Source organism: Lynx canadensis, chromosome X (genome assembly GCF_007474595.2).
Source record: "Lynx canadensis isolate LIC74 chromosome X, mLynCan4.pri.v2, whole genome shotgun sequence".
Taxonomy (NCBI): domain Eukaryota; kingdom Metazoa; phylum Chordata; class Mammalia; order Carnivora; family Felidae; genus Lynx; species Lynx canadensis.
In genome coordinates this window covers 13048817-13075032 of record NC_044321.2, presented here as the reverse complement: position 1 = coordinate 13075032, position 26216 = coordinate 13048817, and the positions used below count along the sequence as shown (strand labels likewise).

The following is a 26216-nucleotide window of genomic DNA, read 5'->3' as shown; positions in this document are numbered from 1 at the left end:
CAACAATAAGAAGACAAACAGCCCAATTTAAAAATGCGCAAAGATTTTGAAGAGACATTTCCCTAAAAATGGCGCAAATATGGCCAACAAGCACATGAAACGATGTTCATCATTAGTCATTAGAAAAATGCAAATAAAGGGGTGCCTGGCTGGCTCAGTCGGTAGAGCATCTGACTCTTGATCTTGTGATCATGGGTTCAAGCCCCATGTTGGGTATAGAGATTACTTTAAAATAATAATAGTAAAAAAAAATGGAAATCAAAACCATGATAAGATAAAACTTCATGATGGCTAAAATAAAAACGACAGGCAATAACAAGAGCTTCAAGAATAAACTGCGGTCCTCACAGATTGCTAGTGAGATGGTAAACTGGTGCAACTACTTCGGTAGTTCCTTGAGATGTCCAACTTACAGTTACCGTACAACCCAGAAAGTTCACTCCCATGGATATCCATGAACTGATAAATGAATAAAATGTGCCATATTCATAGAATATAATATTATTCATCCATAAAAGGAATGAAGTTCTCCTACATGCTACAACATGGATGAACCTCGCAACCATTATATTAAATGAAAGAAGCCAGTTACAAAAGACCATATATTGTGTGATGCCACTAATATGGAATGTCCAGAACAGGCAAATTCATACAAACGGAAAGTATGTTAGAGGATGCCAAAAGCTGGGGGAAGAGGAAAGGGGAATGAAAAGGGGCTGCTAGTGAGCATGGGGTTTCTTTTCAGAGTGAGGAAAATGTTCTAAAACTGGATAATGCTGGTGGTTGCACAACAGTGTAAATCTACTACAAGCCACTGAATTGTATACTTTAAAAAGGGAGAATCTTAGGGGTGCCTGGGTGGCTCAGTCGGTTAAGCACTGGACTTTGGCTCAGGTCATGATCTCACTGTTCGTGAATTTGAGCCCTGCATCGGGCTCTGTGCTGACAGCCCAGAGCCTGGAGCCTGCTTTGGATTCTGTGTCTTCCTCTTTCTCTGCCCCTCCCCTGCTCACGCGCTGTCTCTGCCTCTCTCTCAAAATAAAAAATATTAAAAAAAAACTTTTTTAAAAAGGCGAATTTTATAGTGTGTGGATTTTACCTCAATAAAGCTTTGATTAAAAAAAATTGTCCAGACTGCCAAACTGAACCATTAAGCTGGATGTGTACTGCAGACCCAAAAGTTTGGGGGTGGGGCAGGAATCCCATAATCCTACTAGATTTTAAAAGAGAACCAAGTAGCACTCACATGAATGATACAATAAGGAAATCTATAAGGTCAAAGCCATCTGTGTGAGCAAATTCATCCTTTGGAGAACTTGAACGGTTAAGTTGGTAAGACATATTGTATCTCTTCTTCCCAAGGTGTTTACCTATTTCTCAAGTTGCAGAAAAACATATTTGTTTGTAGGAAACCCCAGATAGACTCTTCTCAGATTGCCAACTAAAAAATACACCCCCATTCCAAGGTAAGAGAGAGCCGTTATCACACTTTGCCCATCCGTAGATCTCACAATGGAGGCTAGAGGAAGTCCTCTAAAACTGTTCCTCACTATTGGAAAGGCACTCAAAAGGAATCTGAAGAACCTATCAGAACCTTAAAGAATGTCCTAAAATGCTTCTGTTATTTCAGGTGCATTCTAGGAAGTGGCAACAGATTGGTCATAAAAACACCCTGGATAGAGAATAGTAGGCAAGTTTGAGACAGGTAAACTCAGCCAGGAAGGACATTTCTGGTGCTCTCAGGTACCATCTGGTCATTGCGACTACGGAGTGAAAAGTAAAATTTTTAAAATATCGGGGTGCCTAGGTGGCTCAGTTAGTTGAGCGTCCAACTTCAGCTCAGATCATGATCTTACGGTTCAGTTCATGAGTTTAAGCCCTGCATCGGGGCTTGCTGCTGTCAGTGCAGAGCCTGCTTTGGATCCTCTATCCCCCTCTCTCTCTGTGCCTCCTCCACTCATAACGCTCTCTCAAAAATAAATAAAACATTAAAAATAATAATATCTATATATGAGGCAAAATTTAAAAGACACAAGTGCAGAGGGGCACGTAGGCGGCTCAGTCAGTTAAGCATCCAACTCTTGATCTTGGCTCAGGTCACGATCTCACAGTTCTTGAGTTCAAGCCCCACATCAGGCTCTGTGCTGATATCATGAAGCCTGGTTGGGATTCTGTCTCTCCTTCCTTCTGCCCCTCCCCCACTTCTTCTCGCTTGCTCTCTCTCTCTCTCTCTCTCTCTCTCTCACTTAAAAACCAAGATACAAGTGGGTATTCAATGAAAAGTGAGTTTCTCTCTCACTTCTGTTCCCAGTCATCCTATTCTCTTCCCCAGAGGCAACCACTGGTACCACTTTTCTAAGTATCCTTCCGGAAACTGTCTACACATTTAAAAAGAACATACATATTCTGCACTGTGCCTTCTTCACTTAGATAGGTCTCCACTTAGTACACATACCTTATTCTTTTTAACTGCTTCGTAAGTATTCATAATATGGATGTACTATAACTTCCTAGCCCCGGAATGGATTCTTATTATCAGGATGTCTAAAGCAGAGATAAAACATTAGCAACCCATGGGTAGTATCGACCCATGGATGTGTTTTGTTCAGCCATCACAATGGTTTGAACACGTGGATCTCAATGTATTTGACCATACGGGATGTGGTGGAAAGAGCTGTCCACCAACATCCACTCTCCTCTTTTATAGTAAGAGGGATGTCAACGGGAAATGGCTACCCTACCAGGAGCTACACTGCCCAGCTGCCTGCAGCCAGCTATCTCCACGGGACTAGCTTTCCCCAGTTAGAAGTTGAGTGGAAGTGATGAAGGTTTCTGGTCTGCAGCTTTAAAGGGATGGCTGTGTTTCCTCCACACAGTCCCTGCCCCTCCTGCCAGGCTGACTGACGCCCAATGACTGGAAGAGGGCTCTCCGTGGCCTGAAGGGGGTTCACCAGCACCGTCCTCTGGTTGCAAGCTTTAGGCATGGCTTTGGAGCAGGTCACTGTTGAGAGTGGAATGAGGGTAGTGGAACAAAAGATACCCCTGTTATGAAAAATATTTGCTTTATGAAAACAACTGTTTCGATGAGGAACAGGAGGTTAGGTTCTAAAAAGTACTACCTTCGCAGTGTGGTTTTTCTTACAGGAATTTCAGTAATAAAATGTTTTGTGGCTATAAGCATAGAACTATAAAATCTAAACATCACTGAGCAAGTCCCAGGTTTGACTACATCTAGGTTTTGTACACTTGCATCACCACAGAGACTTTCTTACACGTTTTTATTTTCTCTCAAACACAGCAGCTGTTCAAGCCTTGAGAGGATGGCTCCGCAACCTGGATCAGCTATTACAAAGGTGATCTGATCTCTCTTTTACACACGGCATTCGTGTCATACCAATGCCTGCCTATGAAAGCATACACCTTTAGGTCTAATACCAGCACCTACCTATCTAGAGCCCTGGGAGAATCTAGACTCCTGTGAATATAAGTTTAGACTGTTTCACAGGTATCAAAGTAAAGCCAATTGCCCCTGACTGCCAAGTGGCCTCGTTCATTTTTATAGATTTACATTCTATACCAGCCCTTTGCGGGGCACCTGGCTGGCTCAGTCGGTAGAGCATGCGACTCTTGATCTCCAGGTTGTGAGTGCGAACCCGATGTTGGGTGTAGAGATTACTTTAAAAAAATAAAATATTCAAATCAGCCCTTTGTTATCCTTCCCCATATCATGTTACCTATCTGCATAAATGTGAAGGCATTAATGCCACCCTTTTCTACGCTCTTCCCTTAAATCCCACCCAAATCCGACACCGAGTCTGTGGGCTCTCCTCCCTTTGGTAGCTACAGTCTTTTATTCTATATCCTTCTCCTCCCTTTATATAAACATCAGCCCTCCTATGTAACAACCACCTCATCACTTTCTTCACTTCCCTCTTTCATTCCTGCTTCTTGGCATCATCTCTCCATCCTGTTTCTTCTCCACACAGTCAGTCCACCGTAGGCCACTCTGACTCAGCAACCTAGCCTCACTTCCCCTGTTTTTCACAATCCTGTGTTTCTACCACAGCAGGCAACTGGGGCTTGGTCCCTCTGTGAGCCCACCAAGGAACTATCCCACGGGAGATCAAGGGAGTCAGAGGACTTTATCCTCAGACTCCCTTTCCTCAATGATCTTCTGTGCAAATGAGTGCGTATGGATCAAACATGCTGCTATTAGGATCATGTTTATCATCTCACCAAAACCCTACAACTCCGCGGACAATTGGCCCTATTTTACAGATTAAAAATCTGAAATGCAGAAAGATTAAGCCACTTGCTGAAAATTAAACAGTTAATAAGCAGCTGAGCTGGACTCCAAAGCCAGCCTCGTCTCTTCCATTCTATGATGCAATGTCGGAAGAGCCACAGCACATCCATTCCCCAGCACGGTCGGCACTCGTGGGCTTGCACAGCCAGAGAGATGTTTGCACGCTTCCAGCCTCTCCTCCCAAGGAAAACGTATTAAGATAGCTGCCCAGATTGTTTTAATCTTCTTGCATGCATAGGAAAACCTTCTAGGTCATAATCCACCAGCCATGTGAAATTTTTATAGCATCATCATCCGTGGCTACTCCCACCTCAAATACCAGTTACTATGAAATTATGCCAGAATTTGGATCAAAGTATGGGGGAAAATGCAAGGCAAATTTTTATCTGATGAACTCATGGCAGAGAATCAAATTTCATAGAGAGTTCCAGACTCTAGTATATTAAAAAACAATCTGTAACTTTACTGTGAGGAGACTACTTTATTAGAACAACTAAAACATGCTGAGCTCTGCTGGGACACAGGGGTCATGCTAATGTGTGAGCCAAAGAGAGTCTTTTCTTGCTTTAGTAGAAAATATAATAATCTGCAAATCACTAGCATCTGAGGCTGGCTTGATTTAAAATGCACACAGATATAGAAAAAGTTCCAGGAAATCACTGTATTTATAGCTTGCCTACATTAGTCAGCGGAACGGCCCTCGCTGCTCCCAAAATAACACTTGGGAAGGCGCTGCATCCTAGCACCTTCACTAAAGCCAAGGCATGGTTCTCATCTGCTGCTCTGTAAGTTCCCTAGGAGGACCTCTCCCCCTTCCCAGGGAGCCAGGCAAGCAGACAGGGCCCTCCAACCTCCCTCACCACCCGCCCAGCTGTACAGTGGCTGCCTCAAGGAAGTCCCAGCCCCAGAAGGCCCCCAGCAGGCTACCTAGAGGAGCCCTGGCCTTAATCCCCTCCAACAACCAGCTAACCATCAGTCAGATTTAGAAAGCAGAGCCCCCTTTGCATTAAACCCTCCAGGACACAGGATCTTCACCACACGGGTAAGACACAGGAGAAGATTCTGGCCGGGTGTTGATCACCAAGATCTTTCACAAAAGAACCGCGTAAGCGTTGGGGAAATAACAGACAGTAATCCCATATATAAATTACCACAATGCAGCAGAGAACAAGACCCCAGCCATGCACACTCAGTGGGCTATGTGGGGTTAAAGTATTTTAATCCTCTTGGTACAGAATTTCTTAATTCCTGGTCCATAGCAAGTGTGGGCAAGGCTCCAGACACATGGGAGATCTATCTGCCTAGAACTGCTTTCCCTCCCAGGAATACCATAGCAACTCGAAGACCTTCCCAGGATGGGAAACGGCCAGGTCTGCTCGTCCCGTGAACTCACAAAGACCTCTGTGGCAGACACACATCCACGGACTCCCACAGGAAAAGGAAACACTGGGGTGCAGAGGGGCACTTCACCTGGCACATTGGGCTGGAAGACTTTATTCAGATCCAAGGAGGAGGCTCTGGAGTGGGTTTTCTGTGGCCGCGGTGGAGGGGTGGGAGGGTCCTCGCCCCTTTTCATGGCCTCTTCTATGGAGGTGCTAGAGTAAGATCTGCAGCAAAATAAGGAGAGGTCGGAAGGGAGACAGCAAAGCTTTAGTCTCTGAAGTAGGGTTGGAATGGAAACACCCACTACAAAGGACTGACCAGTTCCCATCTCGAAGCAACAATGAATTCTACTGTCCCTTGGGTGCCAGTATCTGCAGTAACTGCCCACACCCAACCCGTGAATCAGAAACTTTTTTAACCTCTTTGTTCATATTATATCTTAGACCTAAATTTACCCAAAGGAAAAGCTAAATTCAAACCAGTTTCTACTGGTACTGTTAATAAGAATAACATGTAAACCTTCTGCTTAGGTACTTCCATATTGTAACAGAAGGGCTTCATGGGTTAACAGACTGCAGAAGTTTCCTCCTGTTTACATGCAAACGTGATGACAGGCACATATGGAAGTGGGACAGATAACCTGAGAGTAAGTATCCGATGCTCAGGGGAATATGCCACAAGTGAAATTCAGGAAAGGAAAACACACATCAGTCAGATGGAGGGGTCGAGGCTGTCTCACCATGAGAAAGACCAGTTTGGGGGTAAAATTTTCAAAGCAAAAGCATCCTCTTAACCTTCTCCCTCCCTCGGTAACAAGTCAGTAGCTAACTAACTAGGCAACTTCTGAGACTGTAACTCCAATAATGACATTTAAAGAAATAGGAAATAAATAACTTGCCAAAGGTCACATAGCTAGAAAGTTACATAGGTTCGATTCAAACTCCAATCTCTTTCTAAATTCCATTTTTAGGGGCGCCTGGGTGGCGCAGTCGGTTAAGCGTCTGACTTCAGCCAGGTCACGATCTCGTGGTCTGTGAGTTCGAGCCCCGCGTCGGGCTCTGGGCTGATGGCTCAGAGCCTGGAGCCTGTTTCTGATTCTGTGTCTCCCTCTCTCTCTGCCCCTCGCCCGTTCATGCTCTGTCTCTCTCTGTCCCAAAAATAAATAAACGTTGAAAAAAAAAATTTTTTTTTTAAAAATAAATTCCATTTTTAAAATATTCTGATACTGCCTATGAGCCAGGAAAGAAATCTTTTGGTAGCAGTGGCTAAACTACTTAGAGACGTAATTATTTTCTAAATTAATTCAACTCAGTCTATTGCTTAGAAATAGCTTTGTGGATGAGTTCCCAATATGATTTTCTAAAAAGCGGATGTGTATATCCGTTCTGCTCAGCTTCTCGGCTAAGTTCATGTCAAAGAAGAAAATGACCTTTGAGTCAGAGATAGGTTCTAGGGACAAATTAACCTCAGGAAACTGCTATCAGTATTTAGCTACTAGAGAGGCATTTATAAAATCAGGATCTATCTATTACTATTAAGCAATTTCAATTCTTGGTAAAGCTGGTTTGGGCATAGCAAGATTTTACCTTCCTGAATCATTCCCTCAAGGGTTTCCTTGTGGTGGCTGAAGAGTTTTGTTTGTCAAGCAAGATTGCAATCTTTAATAAAGCCACCATAATGGCATGTGACATGCTCTGGGGTGGTCCCTGTAAAATAAGTGGCATGACGGGCAAGGCAAAGGCATGTAGGAACCAGCACAAAGAACGCTCTAGTACTTTCAACCAGAGTCAGAGGAAATTGATAAGAAAGAACATTTTCAAATGGGAACTCTTGATTTGAAAAGGAAATGGGAGACTCCTGCTAGAAATTAAAAGAACTTTCAAGCATTTGACTTCGGCTCAGGTCATGATCTCACAGTTCTTGAGTTCAAGCCCCGCATCAGGCTCTGTGCGGATAGCTTACAGCCTGGAGCCTGCTTCGGTTTTTGTGTCTCCCTCTCTCTCTGCCCCACCCCTGCTCATACTCTGTGTCTCTCAAAAAATGAATAAATGTTAAAAAAATAAAATAAAAAGATTTAGGGGCGCCTGGATGGCTCAGTCGATTGGGCGACTGACTTCACTCAGGTCGTTATCTCACAGATTGTGAGTTTGAGCCCCATGTCCGGCTCTGTGTTAACAGCTCAGAGCCTGGAGTCTGCATCAGATTCTGTGTCTCCCTCTCTCTCTGCCCCTCTCCCGCTCACGTTCTGTCTTTCTCCTTCAAAAATAAACATTAAAAAAAAAATTAAAGAAAAAAAAAAGAACTTTCTACGCCAGACAGAGCTTTAGTGACATTTTTCAGTCAAGAAAGAAAAAATAATATGTGTGCGTGTGTACACTAACACATATATATAGTTAGGCACACCATCCCGTCCCACATACCTCATTCCATTTTATTCCCATATGTAACCTATATACTTGTATTTCCATATGGAAAGTTAACTGAGTATCAAATAAGTGATACTGGAAAACTAGGACCACAACCAATTTCAATATAAATGTGCAGGGAATCAACACAATAATGAATATAAGTAATGTCAGAATGGGGATTTTCCCTCTTCCCCTCACATTTCTACAAAGTTTTATTATTCTAAAAAGGAAAATAAAAATAATTTGACTCTCTCGGTCTCAGTAAAGACCCAGTGGGTTGTAGTGAAAATAAAAAGGTCCAAATTAGATCAGGAGACCAATCCTTAAAAGAACATATAAAATTTGGCCATAGAGGGGTGCCTGGGTGGCTCAGTCGGTTGAGCATCCGACTTCGGCTCAGGTCATGATCTCACAGTTGGTGGGTTCAATCCCAGTGTCGGGCTCTGTGCTGACAGCTCAGAGCCTGGAGCCTGCTTCGGATTCTGTGTCTCCCTCTCTCTCTGCCCTCCCCCACTCACTCTGTCTCTCTCTCTCTCTCTCTCGAAAATAGATAAACATTAAAAAATAAAATAAAATAAAATAAAATAAAATAAAATAAAATAAAATAAAATTTGGCAGAGATATTAATAATAGAATATGTGACTATGAAGTTTTGTACTTTCACTCGCTTTGAGAAAAAGAGGAAGTCAACAGAAGAAAAATGTGAGGCTCAAATTATAGTTAATATAGCACACCTAAGCAGCTTCCTGCAAGTCAAAGATTTTTCCTACTATGAGGTCAGATAAATGTTACTATTCCTACATCCTAAAGTCAGTACAGACTAATTTGCAAAAGAGCCATTCATCCTTAAAACAACAACAACAACAACAAAGGATGAGTAAATGTGGCAGCCATAGAGAAAAACGGTGACTGTATCTTTTCTTCTGGCCAAAAAGAATTCCTGTATCTATTGTTTCAAAAAACATGACTATAGGTATCTGTACCTTCTATAAACAAGAAAACAAATCCCCAATATAGAAAATCCAGATATACAAGTTAGACTAAGGGGTAACTCTCAGATTTACACAAAGACGAGATTTCCTTAAATGTCGGTATTTCAAGCATATAAAGTATTATCAGATTTAATTTCACTTTTTCAGGGACGTGTCTAAGTAGCCAAAGGAAGAAAAAAGTCACTAAGAGCCAAAGCAAACATTGGAAGCCACAAACGTACTGTTCTATCTTCCACTGTATTCCTACCACTGAAAAGTGCTCCCAATACCATCTCCCCTCTCTGATGTTCTATTCATGTTCATGTATTTCTCCTCCATCTGCCATTCTGATGTCCAATGCCAACCGCAACTCTGCCTTCCTGGCTCTCCCTCTTCTACCAATCTAAAAACTGTGACTCCAAAAAGAGGTTCTATGATAGGATAAAACAGACCATAAGCACCGCTTACCCGAAGCTTCAAGCCTCATTTTAAAATGACTGTGAGCATTTGTTTTTCCTACTCTAGATTTTATCCCTCAGGTGTCTGTTTGGTGTCGACCTTGTCACGACAGTAAATTTCAGGGTTAGTCACCTCTTAACCACTTTTCCTTCTCTGCAAAGCCACTGCCCTCTATTCCTTATCATCCTGCAACAAGGGGGCCACGGCACACAAGCCACTTCTTGTCAGTCGACCAGCCAGCAGCAGCCACCACCTTCTACCACTAAGAGACACAGAAATTAAGAGTCTCCCAGCAGCACTGCAAGCTCCGATCAGGCCCCTCGTGACAAAGGAACTCACCCATTGTCTAAGCTGCCAATCTAAAGGAAAAGGAGATCGTGGGTTGGGCTTTGGGTTGTGGGACTTTATTTCTAGTCAAAGAAAGGGTACGAAGGGCATTAAAGCAGAAATTAAACAAACACTACCTGGATCTTGGTCTTGCTTTGAGGCTGTTGGAATCCTTAGAAGTAGCTGAAACAAAGACCGGTTGTTGTTTACTTGGCTTTCATTTCTGCGGTTGAACAGGTTTATAAGCAATACCTGGGCTAGTAGAGAACATATATCTCAACAGGTAAATATGAGGTGCAGGCATCCCTGTGGAGAACTTAACTGCCTCCACATCTTCATTATTTTCTCATTTCATTTCTAAAGCTAAAGGCACAGTTCAAAGGAAAGAAAATCCAACATTTTTCTTCCTTCTGTCAGAGCACTAAGGAGCTATTCTCAAATCTACGCTGATGAATAAATTCCAATCTAAAAAGACAACCCTCTCATGGGGTTACCTACTTATATGAGGGGTTCTGACGTGTGGTTTCCTTGGTCTATCATGATAGCTTAGTAACTGATTTTGAACCAGGCTCCCCTGAAGGCTAGGAAGAACTCTATCAGGTTACATATTTTAAGAATTTCTTAAGATACACTACCAGAGTAGCATGACCACAAGAAATCAAAGCTCCCACAAGCTAAGTTGAAACGAGCAACACAGCTTTTCCTACAAGAAAATATTCTTGTGTCCTATGTCCCTGTGACCAAATCACACAGACGATAGTACGGAATGAAATCATTAAGATATTTTACCAACCATATGAGACTTTTCCTTATCAAATTTAAATCGTTAACAACTTGCTCACTATCAACACCCATGGACCCTAACTTTCCCATCACAAGTTGTTGGGAATAATTAGAAACATTTACAAAAACATTGATCCTTTTTTATATTTTCAGTACCCTATGGAAGACAACTTTAGAAACCACCAGTTATGCTAAGGTTTTGCAAACACTGCAAATCTTTCATCATAAAATCTCATAAAAATTCATAGAAAAAGTGTTACTAACTAGGAACAAGGAGAATATCATTTGTGTATTGTTTGCAGAAGTTCTTCCAGAGAGAAAATGTCTCAATGCATCATCCCACCTTTTTTTACATTGCTCTAAAGATAAAAACCCTCCTTGGTATGAAGGAGCCTAGATTTATGATGGTCGTTAAAATCTATGAGTTAGATAAGCAGGAGAGAAAGAGGAGTTAAAAATGTTAACAAGGCACAAAGCAAAGAAGCAATATGTATTCCCTTAGATATGGTCAGCTGTAGAAAAGACACATTTCTCTCAAAACAAGCATTGTGGCTTGTTGTAGCGAGAACACAGGCATGTTTCAACTTCAACCCATCAAAATGCTCTCGGAGCTCTGGAAAGCACTGGACGCCCGAGGAGTCTGAGCCCTGTCTTGCCCATTATCACGCACCCCCACCCACATGTACGTGGAAAACTACCTCTTCCCACCCCACAAACTCCAGGCAGCAGAGGAAAGTGGCCTAAGGGGAGCTGCTCCTGCAGCCAAGCAGGCCGCCTTGGGGCTGAGTGGACAATGCGACCGGACTCACCACAAACCCGGGGGCCGTCCTCCGGGCAGGCTGCCCACAGCTGGCTCTGACCCCTCTTCTCCCTCAGGCTACACTACTTTCCAGAAATAGTGTGGGCCTGGGGACACCTGGGCAGCTCAGTCGCTTAAGCATCTGACTCCTGATTTAACCCTAGGTCATGATCAAGCCCTGCTGTCAATGCAGAGCCTGCTCGGGATTCTCTCTCTCCCTCTCTCTCTTCCCCTCGTCTGCTAGCTCTCTCTCTCAAAAATAAACAAATAAACATTAAAAAAAGAGAAATACGTGGGTTGGGAAAGTCTTAGTCATTTTAAAATAAAAGTCTGGTTCCCCAAACCAGACTGTAGTGACCGTTAAATTCCTTTGTCAAGTGCCATTATCTCTTTCTCCTAGGTAAGAATGGGTGTGGAAGAGTGAACCCTGCTGGTGAGAGATAGACACACAGACAGATGGGGTGAGGGGTATGGATAAGCAGTGGGGACGAGGACAGGAGTCCTAAGGCCTACGTGTTCCTCCTGGGCACAATACCAACTGTTGCGTCTCTGAACCTCAGTCTCCTCACCTACAGAATGAAGAAAATAAAAATGTAGCCCCTTTCTCCTGGGGATAGAGAAGGCAAAGGTACTTGGAAAACAATCTATTTTTGAACTGTAAAATATTACTGTTGTAGAGTGCTAATTTTTCAAGCTGAGAAATCTGGATTCTAAATGTAGTTCCCTCTAGGACAGCAAAGGAGGTGCAGGTGGGAACAGGTAATGAAAGGAGAAAATTGCTCTACCCCATAAGGCCATGGGGTGAGAGCTAGTAAACGGGGAAGCTGCTAGAATCACTAACAGCTGTCTGAAGACTACAGTGTGGGGACAAACAGGCCTAATCCGCTCAGCATAGCCTAGAGACATCAAGAAAAAGATCACCATTGTGCAGCTTGCTCCGAGGAATGAGGCTGCAGTATGTTAGCTAAGAAATCTACTTTCAGCAATGAAAAGGATAAGGGCATATTAAAAAACCACGTGACAAGGAATACCCCCCCCCCCTTCCCTGACAGCAGTCCTACCACAACATCCTCCTCCTCACCATTACTATTATCATTATTATCAACACTACCAGCCACTGTGGAAGAACAGGGCAGGGAGAGACTTCTCCTGCCACCTGCAACAATATACCACAGGCAGGGCTTGGTGAGTCCCCACAGGTTTCAGATCACAAAAAGCTAGAGAACACTATTCCGGTTCAGTCGTCCATCAGCTTCCAAGCTCCTGAAAGTCAGACTGAGCATTTGGGGCATGTGAGCATCTGCAAAAATGGCAAGGTCGTGTTGTACTGGAATCCAGGCCAAAGCCAGCAGGTAGGTCATAGCTTCTCATTTAGCTAGGAAGAGGGAAGAAGGACAACTTCCCAGAACATTGCAGGCATGTCATGGTTCCAGAAGATTGAAAGAGGATAAAAAGGCAAGCCTAAAGTTTAATTCTCTAAAAAGCAGCAACTCAACTGAGGTGAACTGCCCGTGTGGCATGGACAACCACCACCTTGAAATTCTACAGCGTCTCGCACTGGAAATTCAAACATTCCCCAGGAAAGGGGGTATTAAATACGTTTCAGATGAGGGATTCCCTCATATCCACTCCAGATAGGGCAGCAGTGGGAAAAATGAATCAGAAACCACATAGCATGTTCCTAGGCAGAATGTGAAACAAATTCAGATGTACTTCACGCACTGTCGCACACCCTGATAGGATTTGTCTGGTGACTCCGTGCCCCATTCAATAAAGAAATCTTAAAAATGACATCTACAGCTCAGGCTCCAGAGAACACATGATGCTCATGGAAAAAATAGGAAGTTATGAGCCTCAAAGACTGTTGGAAAAGCACCAATTTAACTCTCCAAAATCAAATAGCTTTTATTAATACCGTCAACACGAAGTTTACAAAACCTGAGGTACATCCACTCTGGCTCCAGAAATTAAAGCTGGAAAGAACCTACCTCATGCATTTGTCCTAAAATGGGTTTAGAGGGCAAGCGTAAAGTTTAATTCTCTAACAGGCCAGCCATCCATTTGTCTTTACACATACTGAGCATTTCTCTTTCTGATGAAAGAACCCAAATCAGTTTCAAAAGCCCAAACTAGGCTTGAGAATTCCTACCACTTTGGGAGTTATGGTTGATCTATAAACTCAGTTTTCTATTTCTTTTTTTTTTTTTTTGATGTTTTATTTATTTTTTTTTGTTTTGTTTTTTTTTTTGTTTTGTTTTTTTTCTTTTTTTTTTTTGTTTTTTTGATGTTTTATTTTATTTTTGAGAGAGAGACAGAATGTGAGTGGGAGGGGGGGCAGAGAGCAAGGGAGACACAGAATCCGGAGCAGGCTCCAGGCTCTGAGCTGTCAGCACAGAGCCCGATGCAGGGCTTGAACCCACAAACCGTGAGATCATGACGTGAGCCAAAGTCAGATGCTTAACTGACTTAGCCACCCAGGCGCCCCAACAATTTTCTATTTCTTAATATCATCTTCTAGAGGCAAAGGTTCCAAAAATAGGCTACACACCGGAACTGCCTGGCAGACGATCTAAAAACACAGATTCTTAGACCTCTTCACTAAAATCAATCATATATTCTCATTTGTATTCATTCTCACTCTCTCCCCTCCTCCTCCTCTCTCCCTCTACTCCCTTCTCTCCCTCCATTCCTCTTTTTATTAATTTGTTAAATATTTATTATTTTTGAGAGAGAGACAGAGTACAAGTGGGGGAGAGGCAGAGAGAGAGGGAGACAAAGAATCCGAAGCAGGCTCCAGGCTCTGAGCTGTCAGCACAAAGCCCAATGTGGGGCTCAAACTCACAAACTGTGAGATCATGACCTGAGCTGAAGTTGGACACCCAACCAACTGAGCCACCCAGGCGCCCCTATCCCTCTCTCTTTTAAACCTCAAATGAACTTGGTGTCTGGGGAAAACTGTACTATAGCATAAGCCTCAATGTTCTATCGACTCCTTTGTTCCAACTTTAAACAAATAAGCTTGGGATGATAGCTAACTAACCCAAACAAACATGATTTACTTATTAAATATTATGAGAGAGAACAATAAGAATGCAGCAACCTCTTTCATGTCCTCGTAACCAGAGCTCCAAATAGTAACGCCCTCCCTAGCCAGTTTGTTTTTAACTAGGTTCATCTTAGTTCAGTGATGGCTCCCATCAAGAGAGCTGAGGACACAGGCCTGGCCATCTCCCTGGTTCACAGACACAGTGCTGACTCTCCAAGAACGTGGGCAAACACACCTTTTCTTTTTCTCCCTGGAATCTCCTCCATGTAGAAGCACATTTACTTACTTGCCTTCCTGGTGGTGAATTTTCATGAAAACATTGGAGATTTCTGCTTTGGAAATGGAGAAGTTCAACTGTGGGCCTCCACTTGATCTACCCCATTAGCTCCTTACTCCACAGAAACCACAATGGCTTACTGAAATCTTCTCAACTCCAAGTCTTTCCAATTTTACAGTAAAAGTAACAATGAGACTCTAACTTCAAACTGAGTGCTCCTATTGGTGAAACCTAAATTCAGAACTTAAAAATAAAAAACCACCCTCTTTTCAGGTATAAAAAGCAACCAAAGGTTTCATTACAATAAAACCCAAGGCAAATATTTAGAGAGAAACATACACAACCATCAATTTTCTACTCACTGACACTGTTAGGTTTTTTAAATTAGAAAATAATTACACAAAAATGTATTAAAATTGTTTTCTCCTACCTGGATCCTCAGACACGTCCTTTGCTAAGGCTTCATCCGCAGTACTTTTCAAACCTAGACGTGTTTTGTTTTTAAGGAACAAGAGAAAGGAGGAGAAAAGAAAACAAAACTGTAAAATTTTATTTCTTAGGCACATTATATTAAAGCAAAGAATCCCTAGTCATCACTTATGAAAATGGTGTAACAAACCTCTGTAAGTTGCTACAGCACCCAAACAATAGAGACCCCTTGAAGTAGGGATATAGGTTCTCATCCCACAAAGAACATAGCCGAATTACCAACTTTCAACCGAGCGCGCCTCTAGTGGCTAGGAGGAGTATTACCAGGAAGTGCCAGAAATCTCCTCCTTTCATTCTTGACATCCAGACCAATGACATCAGAATCTCTCCGGGAGTGAGATGCAGGCTTTAGTACTTTCAGACCCGTCATTCCAACGCACAATCAAGGCTAAGACCCGCTAGGAAAGAACGTGATCAGAGTACACACTGCTCCAAAAAATGTCTAGTTCTGCCTGCCTCTCCTGAGCAAAGATTTAAATAGAGAGCAAGTGATCATTGCTTCCTAATGGAAAACTTACTTTTCATGTTTGACTCCTGTACAAGGTTGCATCGGTGGCAGGTCTCGACAACAAAACTTGAAATAGCTTCACTGATTTTTAGTCCCTTCTGATAAGCCTCTCATTCATGGGTAGTAAATCAGTATCAGCTAATAAAAGGAATACTAGCCTGAGACTCAGAAAATCTTTATTCTTACCTCCACTCTTTTTATTATTAAGCAAATGACTCCTACTGCCTGAATTTCGGTTTACTCATCTCTAAATTTTAGGTGATAAAACATACTAGCCTCTGTTCGGCTTTGTGAGAACTGAGTAAGGCAGTAAATGAGGAAGGACCTGGTAGATTATAAAGCATTATATGGAGTGGTGGGAGTGGGGAGAGGTCCTCCTGTTCTAAATATTCCCAGGCCAACTCATCTCTGTGCTTAACGGTAGCGCTAACATGGAAAACTGAGCCACGCTGCTTCTCACTCGCCCGGTAAGACAGACAAATTACCGCTGGCTTCCCGACACAGCTTCACATCCACAAAGTAACAGAAGATAAATCCAAAGGACAGAAGCTCTCTCCAGAAAGATAACTTCCTCAAGGATTAGACCTGTATACAAATGTGCATTTGTACTGATGTTCTGGGATCACCTCTGCCAACCCAAGATGTTATGCTCTCAATTATTTCAGCTTCCAGTCATTTCCTAATCAGTATGACCAAATTCCAAGTAAAGGGTCAGGACAGGTGAGTAAGGGGCCAATGAGTTGAGGGGCTTTGGAAGTTCCTGTTACCACATGCTCCCGAAGTCAGCCATTCCAAGAGAAGTGGATGAAGAAACACAGGTAGAATGTCCCTGAAGGAAGAAAACTCATTCTTTTCATACCTTGTTTGTCATCACTAGTCACATCTTGAGTTGGGACAGGAAAGTCAGCCATGTCTTTAACAGATAGCTTCTTGGAAAAGAAAAGTAAATACATTATACAAGTTGAAATGGAAATTACATTATGTGTACATATGATGAAATTGCTTTAAAAGCTACATATCTTGCCAATATTTTGGCTTCATTAAACCCTGACATTTAATACTTTTTTATTTTGGGGGGTTCCTAGGGAGGTATAAGTTAATTTGTATTGAAGGTTTACATGTGGGGCGCCTGGCTGGCTCAGTCAGTAGAGCCCATGACTCTTGATCTCAGGGTTTTGAGTTTGAGCCCCACCCTGGGTGAAGAGATTTTTTTTTAATTTTTTAAAGAAATTTACATGTGCAGAGGAAAAAAATTATTCAGATTTAGGCAGATGTATAGACTGCACATTAAATCTGAACCCGGTTTGGGATTCAGCCAGAGAACTATGTAGCATTTGCCCATTCTGTCCAAAAACAAACCTGCACTTTCTGTACTGTTTCACAAGCAGAGTTCTGACAAGTAGCCCTATAATGTGGGTATCTGCCAAAATCTGTTATGCAGAGAGTGTTCAATAGCCTGATTCAAACAGCCTCCTTGTCAAGGAATAAGGCAATTTTATTGATGACCAGAACAAAATTTTCTCCTAACTCACTTAGGGGAAGTCTTCAGTAATACTAATGAGATAGAATACCCAAATTGATCAAGTACTGATTCCTTTAAATTTTTGTTTAAAATCTACTTGGTATGAATTTATTTCTTACAAAGTCTAAATATGCACTCTGTGACCTTAGATAAGATTACAGAATAATATTTATTAGTATTTACTATATATAAACAAATTCTGGAAAGATACATAAAAATCAAAAGGTGACTCAGTAGATGGGGAACAGAATGGGAGGAAGACTTGTCACTATCTGCCTTTTGATATTCTTTTTATTTTAAACATATTCAGAAAAATCAAATAAAACTTATAGGAAGCAGAGTAAATCTTGGAGCAATCTGGTGCTCCAGAAGGTTCACTTGTTTGCCTTTCAGAATCTGAACAACCCCAGTGAGATAAGCAATACTTGTGTTTTTCAACTGCTTTAAAGAATGCAGTTCAGTGCTGCTTGGCGGTAACCTGATCTAGGATTTAACAATCCTCAGGCAGGTCATTCTTGGCATTACCATGAAGCCTCCAGATAGAATTTCCTATTCAAAGTCTACTGTCTCCAACAGAACAGAGAATGTATCTTAACAGTGCCTTTCTTTCATTTTCTTCTCCCACCTGGATTATAAACTAGATACCTAGGTAGAAGAAAATGATTTAGGAGTAGAACATATAAAAAGTTCTCCAAAACAACCACCTTTGAAAGAAATTTTTAAAGCCTAAAGAAGTGGAAAGACATCCCATGCTCACAGGTCAGAAGACTCGATATTGTTAAGATGGCAATACTCCCCAAATTCATCAATCCTTCTTCGCTTTTTTGCAGAATTTGAACAGCTTGTCCTAAATTTCATACAGAAATGCAAGGGACCCAAAAGAGCAAAAATATTCTTTAAAAGGAAGAACAACAAAAGAAGAAAACTGAAAGACTGAGACTTCTCAATTTCCAAACTTAACACAAAGTTACAGTCATCAAGACAGTGTGGTACTAGCATTACGACATCCATGTAGATCAATGGAACAGAACTGAGAATCCATAAATAAACCCTCACATTTGTCAACTGATTTTCAACAAAGGTACAAAACAATTGGGGGCGGGGGAGTTGTCTTTTTAATAAGTGATGTGAAAAGAATATACAAAAGAATGAAGGTGGACCTCTTCCTCACGGCATATGCAATAACGAACTCGGACTGGATCACGAACCTGAATGTGAGACCTAGAACTATACAACTCCTGGAAGGCCACATATAGGACTAAGTCTTTGTGAGCTTCTGCTAGGCAGTGGTTTCTTAGCTAGGACACCAAAAGCACAAGCAACAAAAGAAAAAAACAAACAAACTGGACCTCATTAAAATAAAAAACACTTGTGTTGCAGAGGACACTCTCAAGAAAGGAAAAAAAACAAAGAAATACTACCTCACACCTGTCAGAATAGCTAACATTAACAACTCAGGAAAACAACCGATGTTGGCGAGGACGCAGAAAAAGGCAAACCCTTTTGCACTGCTGGTGGGAAGACACACGGGTAGGTGTAACCACTCTGGAAAACAGGATGAAGGTTCCTCAAAAAATTATAAATAGAACTACCCTACCACCCATCAATTGCACTACTAAGTATTTATCCAAAGGATACAAAAATGCTGATTCGAAGGGGCACATGCACCCCAATGTTTAAAGCAGCGCTTTCAACAGCCAAAGTATGGAAAGAGCCCAAATGTCCATTGACAGATGAATGGATAAAGAAGATGTGGTTTATATATACAATGGAATACTACTCAGCAATGAAAAAGAATGAAATCTTGCCATTTGCAACAACGTGGATGGAACTAGAGGGTATTATGCTAAGTGAAATAAGTCAGGCAGAGAAAAACAAGTATCATAGGACTTCACTCATCTGTGGAATTTGAGAAACAAAATAGATGACCATAGGGGAAGGGAAGGAAAAATAAGATAAAAACAGAGAGAGAGGCAAACCATAAAAGACTCTAAAATACAGAGAACAAACTAAAGGTTGCTGGAGGGGTGGGGGTGTGTTAAATGAATGAAGGCACTGTTGGGATGAGAGCACTGGGTGTCGTAGGTAAGAGATGAATCACTGGGTTCTACTCCTGAAACCAATACTACACTATATGTTAACTAACTTGAATTTAAAAAAAAAAGAAAGAAAGAACAACCAAAGACAGAAAATACTTGCCAATTATGTATCTAATAAGGGACCTACATTCAGAATGTACAAACACAACTCAATAATAACCAAATTTATAAATGGACAAAGGATCTGAATAGACATTTCACCAAGGAAGATATACAAATAACTAATAAGCACAAGAAAAGATGCTCAGCATCAGTAGTCATCAGGAAATTTAAATCAAAAGCACGAAAAATCAATACCACTTCACTCCCACTAAGGTGGCAAAAATTAAAAAGGCAATAAAAAGCGTTAGCAGGGACACAGAGCAATAGGACGCCTCACACATTACTGGTAGATGAATGTAAAATGCCGTAGGTGCTTGGGAAAGCATTTTGGCAGTATCTCAAAAAGTTGAACACAAGTTACAATATGACACACAGTTTCACTCCTAGGTAAGCACCCAAGGGAACTCCAAACATCACGTTCACACAAAAATCGGTCCATGAATGTTCACAGTAGCATTTTTTCCTCACAGCCCCAAGGTGGAAACAAGCCAAACGTCCATGAGCTGAAGAATGGACAAACGTGGCAGATCCACACGATGGACTACTACTCAGCAATGAAAAGGAATGAAGCGCTGACACACGCTACGACATGAACTTTAAAGCATACTACAGGAGGGGCGCCTGGGTGGCTTGGTCGGTTAAGCGTCCGACTTCGGTTCAGGTCATGATCTCACAGTCTGTGAGTTCGAGCCCCGCGTCGGGCTCTGTGCTGACAGCTTAGAGCCTGGAGCCTGTTTCAGATTCTGTGTCTCCCTCTCTCTCTGCCCCTCCCCTGTTCATGCTCTCTCTCTGTCTCAAAAATAAATTTAAAAAACTTAAAAAAAAATAATAAAAAAATAAAACATACTACAGGAAAGAAGGCAGTCCCAGAAAAACCAGATATTGTATGACTCTATATGAAATGTCCACAACAGGCAAACTCAGAGACAGAAAAGAGATTACTCATTACCAAAGGCTGGGGGGAGGAGGGAATAGTGAGTGACTGCTAATGAGTATGGGCTTTCTTTTCTGAGGTGATGAAAAATGTTCTAAAATTAGACTGTACTGATGGCTGCACAACTCTGTTAATACAGTAAAAACCATCGGATTGTACAGTTTAGATAAGTACATTATGTGAATTGTATTTTAGTAAAGCTGCTTAGAAGAGAAAAATCCAGTAATCTAAGAAGCACTGCTATGGGGTGCCTGGGTGGCTCAGTCGATTAAGCGTCCAACTTTCACTCAGGTCATCATCTTGCAGTCCATGGGTTCGAAGCCCACGTCGGGCTCCGTGCTGACAGTCTGGAGGCTGCTTGAGATTCTGCCTCTCCCTCTCTCTCTCTCTCTGCCCCTCCCCCTCACACTTTTTCTCTCTCTCAAAAATAAAAAAAAATTAATAATAATAAAATAAAACTTTAAGAAGCATGCTAAAGAGGACTTTATCTGAAATTTATCTTTAATTCCTGAAGGAAACGAGTACATGGTTACAGCTCTGCTGTCTGGAGATCTGATCTGTACTACTAACAAACTTCTCACGACCCGAATCAGTTACAGCTTTCTCCATGGCACCAACACCTGTATGGACCCATTCCTCACAGGGCTAGTCCCACGAGCTATTTAAATCCCACGCATGCATTCATGAGAGATTAAAAAAAAAACTGGTAGAAAGAACAATGAATGAAATAGAAGAAACTGGAATATTTAATCATTAGCTACTTAAATTTGACGTATACTTCTTGAATGGCCAAAGCATCCATTAACCTCATTACTTTAGCCATGAATTCTGTATATTACATCATTATCTAAAAGCACTCCACTCTGGAATATAACCATTTTGTTGGGAAAGAGTTTTTGTTGTTGTTTTGCTCTCGTTTGGACAGGGCAAAGCAAAAACTTTTTAATCACCCCCACCCCCACCAAAAGAGCCAGTTAAAGTATAGAAAAGTATGTAACATAAAACTAGCTGCACATCACGTCCATAAAGTTGAACATCAAAAATGTCATCAAGGACATCAGAGTGTGTGTTTGAAAGCATCTGCATTTATAGACTTCACAGCTAACTGTATATTTGCTCCTTTCCTTTTAGAAAGATGATAAATGACTACGTGGGGGAAAGCAACACGAGCCAGTAATTAATTTCTCTAAAACACAGCATTATTTCTGTTGGAAGGGCAGAGACCACCTGAGTGCATTCTAGAAATAATAAGAGCTTATGACATTTTTTAATAAAACACCTAACGACCTCATAAGTTTACACAAGCAGGGGGACCCATAGCCAACAAACAAAAGCAAGGCAACTACACAAGCCTCCGGACACTGCCAGCAGCCCCCGAGTTCACAGAGGCCGTGAAAAGTGGCTAACTAGTCTACTTGCTTCTCCGTCATATGCATTCTGCAAAATAAGAAATGTAAAAAGCTAAAACTCTTCAAATGCACGTCTATCACTCCTGATACCACTTTATACCTTTTTCCCTCAAGTAGAGATCTGTTGAGGAAAGTAACAGAGGCCATGACTTGAATAAAGAGTAGCAGAGAGGCCAAGAGAGGTGTTATCAGAGGAAGCACTGCAGAAGCAGGCCAGTTCCCTCACAGAGGAGCAGAGGATGCCAATGCAGCACAGACTATATGCCTGAGAGCCCCACGGAAAGGAAGAAATAATCACACACAGTTGCAAGAAATTAAACAAATGGTCCTGCATCCTGCCTCTGACTTCCATCATCTTGCAACAGTTTTAACCGGGGTCTGAGGACGATAGCAGCCTATGAATAAACCTCCATTTATTACACATTTCCAGAGTTGTTTTTTTTTTTTTAGGATGGGAACAGATGTCATAAGCTGTCATCACAGCAATCATAATGGCGATGATGATGATGAAGACTGTGCTGATATTAACAATAACTACGATGACTCCTACTTATTGATGCATACCTAAGGACCACTATGCATGTAGCTAGGCCCCAACAACATCAAGGCCCAACATTGTAGGAATTCTACAGGTTTCTCTTGAGATAATCCAAACCAGTCTTCATTTGGTCTAAACGCTAAAAACTCTGAGGGAGAAGGTAGCTTTAAATGTGACTTGGGGTCCTTTTACACAGTTCTCAAACTTCCTCTCAAAACTGTTCTGGTCCGTTAGATCTTGTTCATACTCAACTATTAAAAATACAACTTTACAATGTTTACTTCAAAATTAAAGCTTGGGGGGGGGGGGCGCCTGGGTGACTCAGTCAGTTAAGCGTCCGACTTCAGCTCAGGTCATGATTTCATGGTTCGTGGGTTCGAGCCCCATGTCGGGCTCTGTGCTGACAGCTCAGAGCCTGGACCCTGCTTTGGATTCTGTGTCTCCCTCTGTCTCTGCTCCTCCCCCACTCACTCACGCTCTCTTTCTCAAAAATAAATAAACATTAAAATTAAAGCTTGGTTAAAATAAACAACTTGGCTCGCATTCTTCTGGCTTAGTTTTTCTATACCTAAATTTCATCCCTAGAAGGTCAAGAGATTACTTTGCTTATTTCACTAAATCTAGTTCTAGGGAGAAAAGAAAACAAATAATTATAAGCTATATCTGGTGTCTAGATTTGAAAGGTTGAGCCTCAACGTAAGTACACAGCATGATGAGAAAATGTTATGAAAGTGGATTTTCAGGAGTTTATAAAGAATATACGCTTATGGATTTAATTCCACACACACCCTTATTTATTAACATATGAGGACCTTTTACCTCCATCCGATTCAAGTCACGGGGTTGTTGGTTTGCAGGCATTGACTCAGAATAAGAATCAAATAATGCACACTCCCGCTTGGGCTTAGGAAAAGCTAAGAAAAAACAAAAAGAATACATAAGAACATATACTATATTCATAGCAGGCATTGTTTCTTATCAGCTTTTCCGTGCCTGTTAAATATTACAATAAATCAGCCAGCACTGACATACTAGTTATGGCACTAATCACGAGGAGGTAGTATTTTAAGTTCCTTACATATACAACATACTATTTCTGCCTCCCCATTTTACATGTGATGCATCTGAGGAGCAGGGAAGCTAAGCAACTTACTCGAGGTCATAGAGCTGGTAAATGGAAGAGCAGGAACTTGAACTGCCGGCAGTCCTGCTGGAAGGTACATGCTTTTAGCATTTACGTTGTAACATAGTAGTGACCCTCGCTATCACAATACTGAAGTTTTAACTATGCTACCAGCACAATTTTTAAATGGCACCAACTATGGGGAGAGTCTTAATGCTATAAACATTAACTATGGAAATACTTCATTTTAGCTAGTTGTTGGAAATAGACAAGATCTTGCAATGACAGGTGCCCCAGAAGACTTTCTAGAATATCCATTTCTTTTGTTTAGCAGAATAACAAAAATAAGAGCACAAGTTCTTGCTGAGTTACAAGGAAAGAAGAATCACATTATGGGCTTCTTCGAACACAGAACAGTGACAGAGGCTGTTAGGTTAGCTGGAGAGCTGAGTGGATCGTGCTACTTGGTAAACTGATACTTAACACACCAATTCTGGGAAGCAGATTCTGTTTCACCACTTTGTCACCAAGTAATTAGGAAGGAAATGTCTCAACCAGAAAATTGGTCAATATCCCAAGGAGGAAAAGAAGATCATGGCAGACAATGGCCAGAAGCTACAAATTTGTCAAGACCAGCTGTTAAGAAATCAAAATTTTAATGCTGTGTTTAAAAAATTTTTTGAATCAAACATCAAAATGGATTGACATTGTTTTTAATCCTTTCTCACCCTCCCACCTCCACCAGCGTCTGAAATGCCAACTTCCCTCTGCAGTAAAGTACTGGCCATGACTAACAGCTACTCAACTTGTACAGTTGAGTACAAGCACCTTAAATCGTTCATTTTCTTACTCTGGTTTGAATTTCACTGATATCAGGTAGGGCAAACCGTGGGCCCTGGCGATTTGTCTGACTAAACTAGGGGGTCTTATTTCCTTGGTAAAAACTCAGCAAAACAACTTTCCAAGTACCATTCTGCTATCTGGCCACAAGAGCAGGTTTAACCAAGATGAGATTTCTGTTTCTAGTTTACCGATCAGTGATCTGAGTAGAATTACACGACTAAAGCTTTATCATGAGCGGGTCTTGCTAAGTAAAAAGGTAACGCTTTCAAAAACTACAAATGCCATCATTAACTACTAAATCTCTTTCTAGCCTGTCCAGCTCCACTTGTCACCTCCCTAGTGACAGGCCCTGGGGTCCTGACTGGACTGCTCCAGTAACCTGGTCTTTCAGTTTGCACCCTTGCTCCTCAAAACCTGCTCTCCAGTCAGCAACCAGCACGATCATTTCCAACAGCAAATCTGATTGGGGCACTTCCCTGCTTAAAACCTATCAACGTCATTGCCAGTGATTTGTTCCCTACCTGCCCCTTCAGCCCCTCATCCTCAGCCCCTCCAGGCCCGGCTCCTTGCACTCCAGCCACTGTGGCCTCAAGTCTCCATGCCTCCGACGCTCCAAGCCGCCTCTCAGGGCCTCTGCAGTAGATCTGCTGTCCCCTCTGCCCACAGCCTACCCTTCCCCCTCCTTCACCTACACAGCCCTTAGCTCACCCTTCACATGTCAGCTCAAATATTTAAGGGAGCCTTCCCTGAGGTGACGCACCCTCTTGCTGCAGCTGAACTTCCCCTTCACAGCACCTACCACTGCCTCCAATTTACAAGTATGTGAGTTTATTTAACATCGATCCTCTAACTGCCGGCAAGTTCCATGACAGTAGAAACACTCTTCTGAACGCAGCATTCTGACCACAAAGAATAACACAGTGCCTCTCACATAATTATTTTTAACAAACTCTATAGTAAAAATCTATACCAGAATCCACCCAGTCACCCAGACAGGAAAATATCAAAAGGCCCACGGGTAAGCTATCAAATAACCAACTTTTCCTTCCAACGGTGCCCTTTCATTTTCACTGTTAGGGAAAAACTCAGACACAACAGTTTGTTTCATTATTTTACTGAAAACAAGCTTGTGTAATTGTAAATGCATGATGGTATCAACCAAATTTATACTCTTCACCAACCTTGTTGAAAACTGGATTACATTTTTGTAAAAGACTGAATGTAGGCTAATCAGAAAAAAAGTTGGAACAGGAACTAAGCTTTTAAAAAAGCCAGGTGGGATGGGGCCCCTGGGTGGCTCAGTCGGTTGGGCGGCCAGCTACAGCTCAGGTCATGATCTTGCGGTCTGTGAGTTCGAGCCCCACGTCGAGCTCTGTGTTGACAGCTCAGAGCCTGGAGCTTACTTCAGATTCTGTGTCTCCCTCTCTCTCTGCCCCTTCCCTGCTTGCTGTCTGTCTGTCTGTCTGTCTCTCTCTCTCTCTCTCTCTCTCTCTCTCAAAAATAATAAACATTAAAAAGAAACAGGTGGGATACCATAAAAATGAACCCCCAAAATGAACAGAATCCCTCATATTTTGCAAAGTCTAAAAGCACAGAGAAAACCTAGACAGTTCTGGCCACTTTCTTGAGCTGTATATAAAGATAAGCATGAGTGATAAAGCATTAAAAAGTTAACTGCTAAAACGCTCAGGGTTTGCCTAAAATATACCATCACTGAGCCTGATGAGGCTTTAAGAGATCTCTCAGGTTTTTTGTTAGAACTATATAATTATTATTTATGATTAATCCCACAAGCCCTGGAAATGATGTGAAGTCTTTGTTTAATTAAAGGGTATGTCATGGGTTCCTCGGTTGTTGCTGTATAAATACGTGTTGACAGCCTCCACCAAA

The 26216-nt window shown here is 41.8% G+C and overlaps 1 protein-coding gene and 1 non-coding gene across 4 annotated transcripts in view; one reads left to right on the top strand and one right to left on the bottom strand.

The window, feature by feature from the left end:
• REPS2 (RALBP1 associated Eps domain containing 2) overlaps window positions 1–26216 on the bottom strand; it is a 221737-nt gene that overhangs the window by 81634 nt on the left and 113887 nt on the right. For all 3 annotated transcript variants that reach the window (XM_030304954.1, XM_030304955.1, XM_030304956.1), the window contains exons 9-13: window positions 23180–23274; window positions 16616–16685; window positions 15190–15243; window positions 9992–10037; window positions 5777–5913 (exon numbers count right to left, since the gene is read on the bottom strand). In XM_030304954.1, coding sequence (XP_030160814.1) covers window positions 5777–5913; window positions 9992–10037; window positions 15190–15243; window positions 16616–16685; window positions 23180–23274 — 402 coding nt within the window. The remainder of the gene's footprint in view (window positions 1–5776; window positions 5914–9991; window positions 10038–15189; window positions 15244–16615; window positions 16686–23179; window positions 23275–26216) is intronic.
• TRNAK-CUU lies at window positions 144–216 on the top strand. The gene has a single exon. It is a non-coding gene; the product is annotated as a tRNA-Lys (tRNA).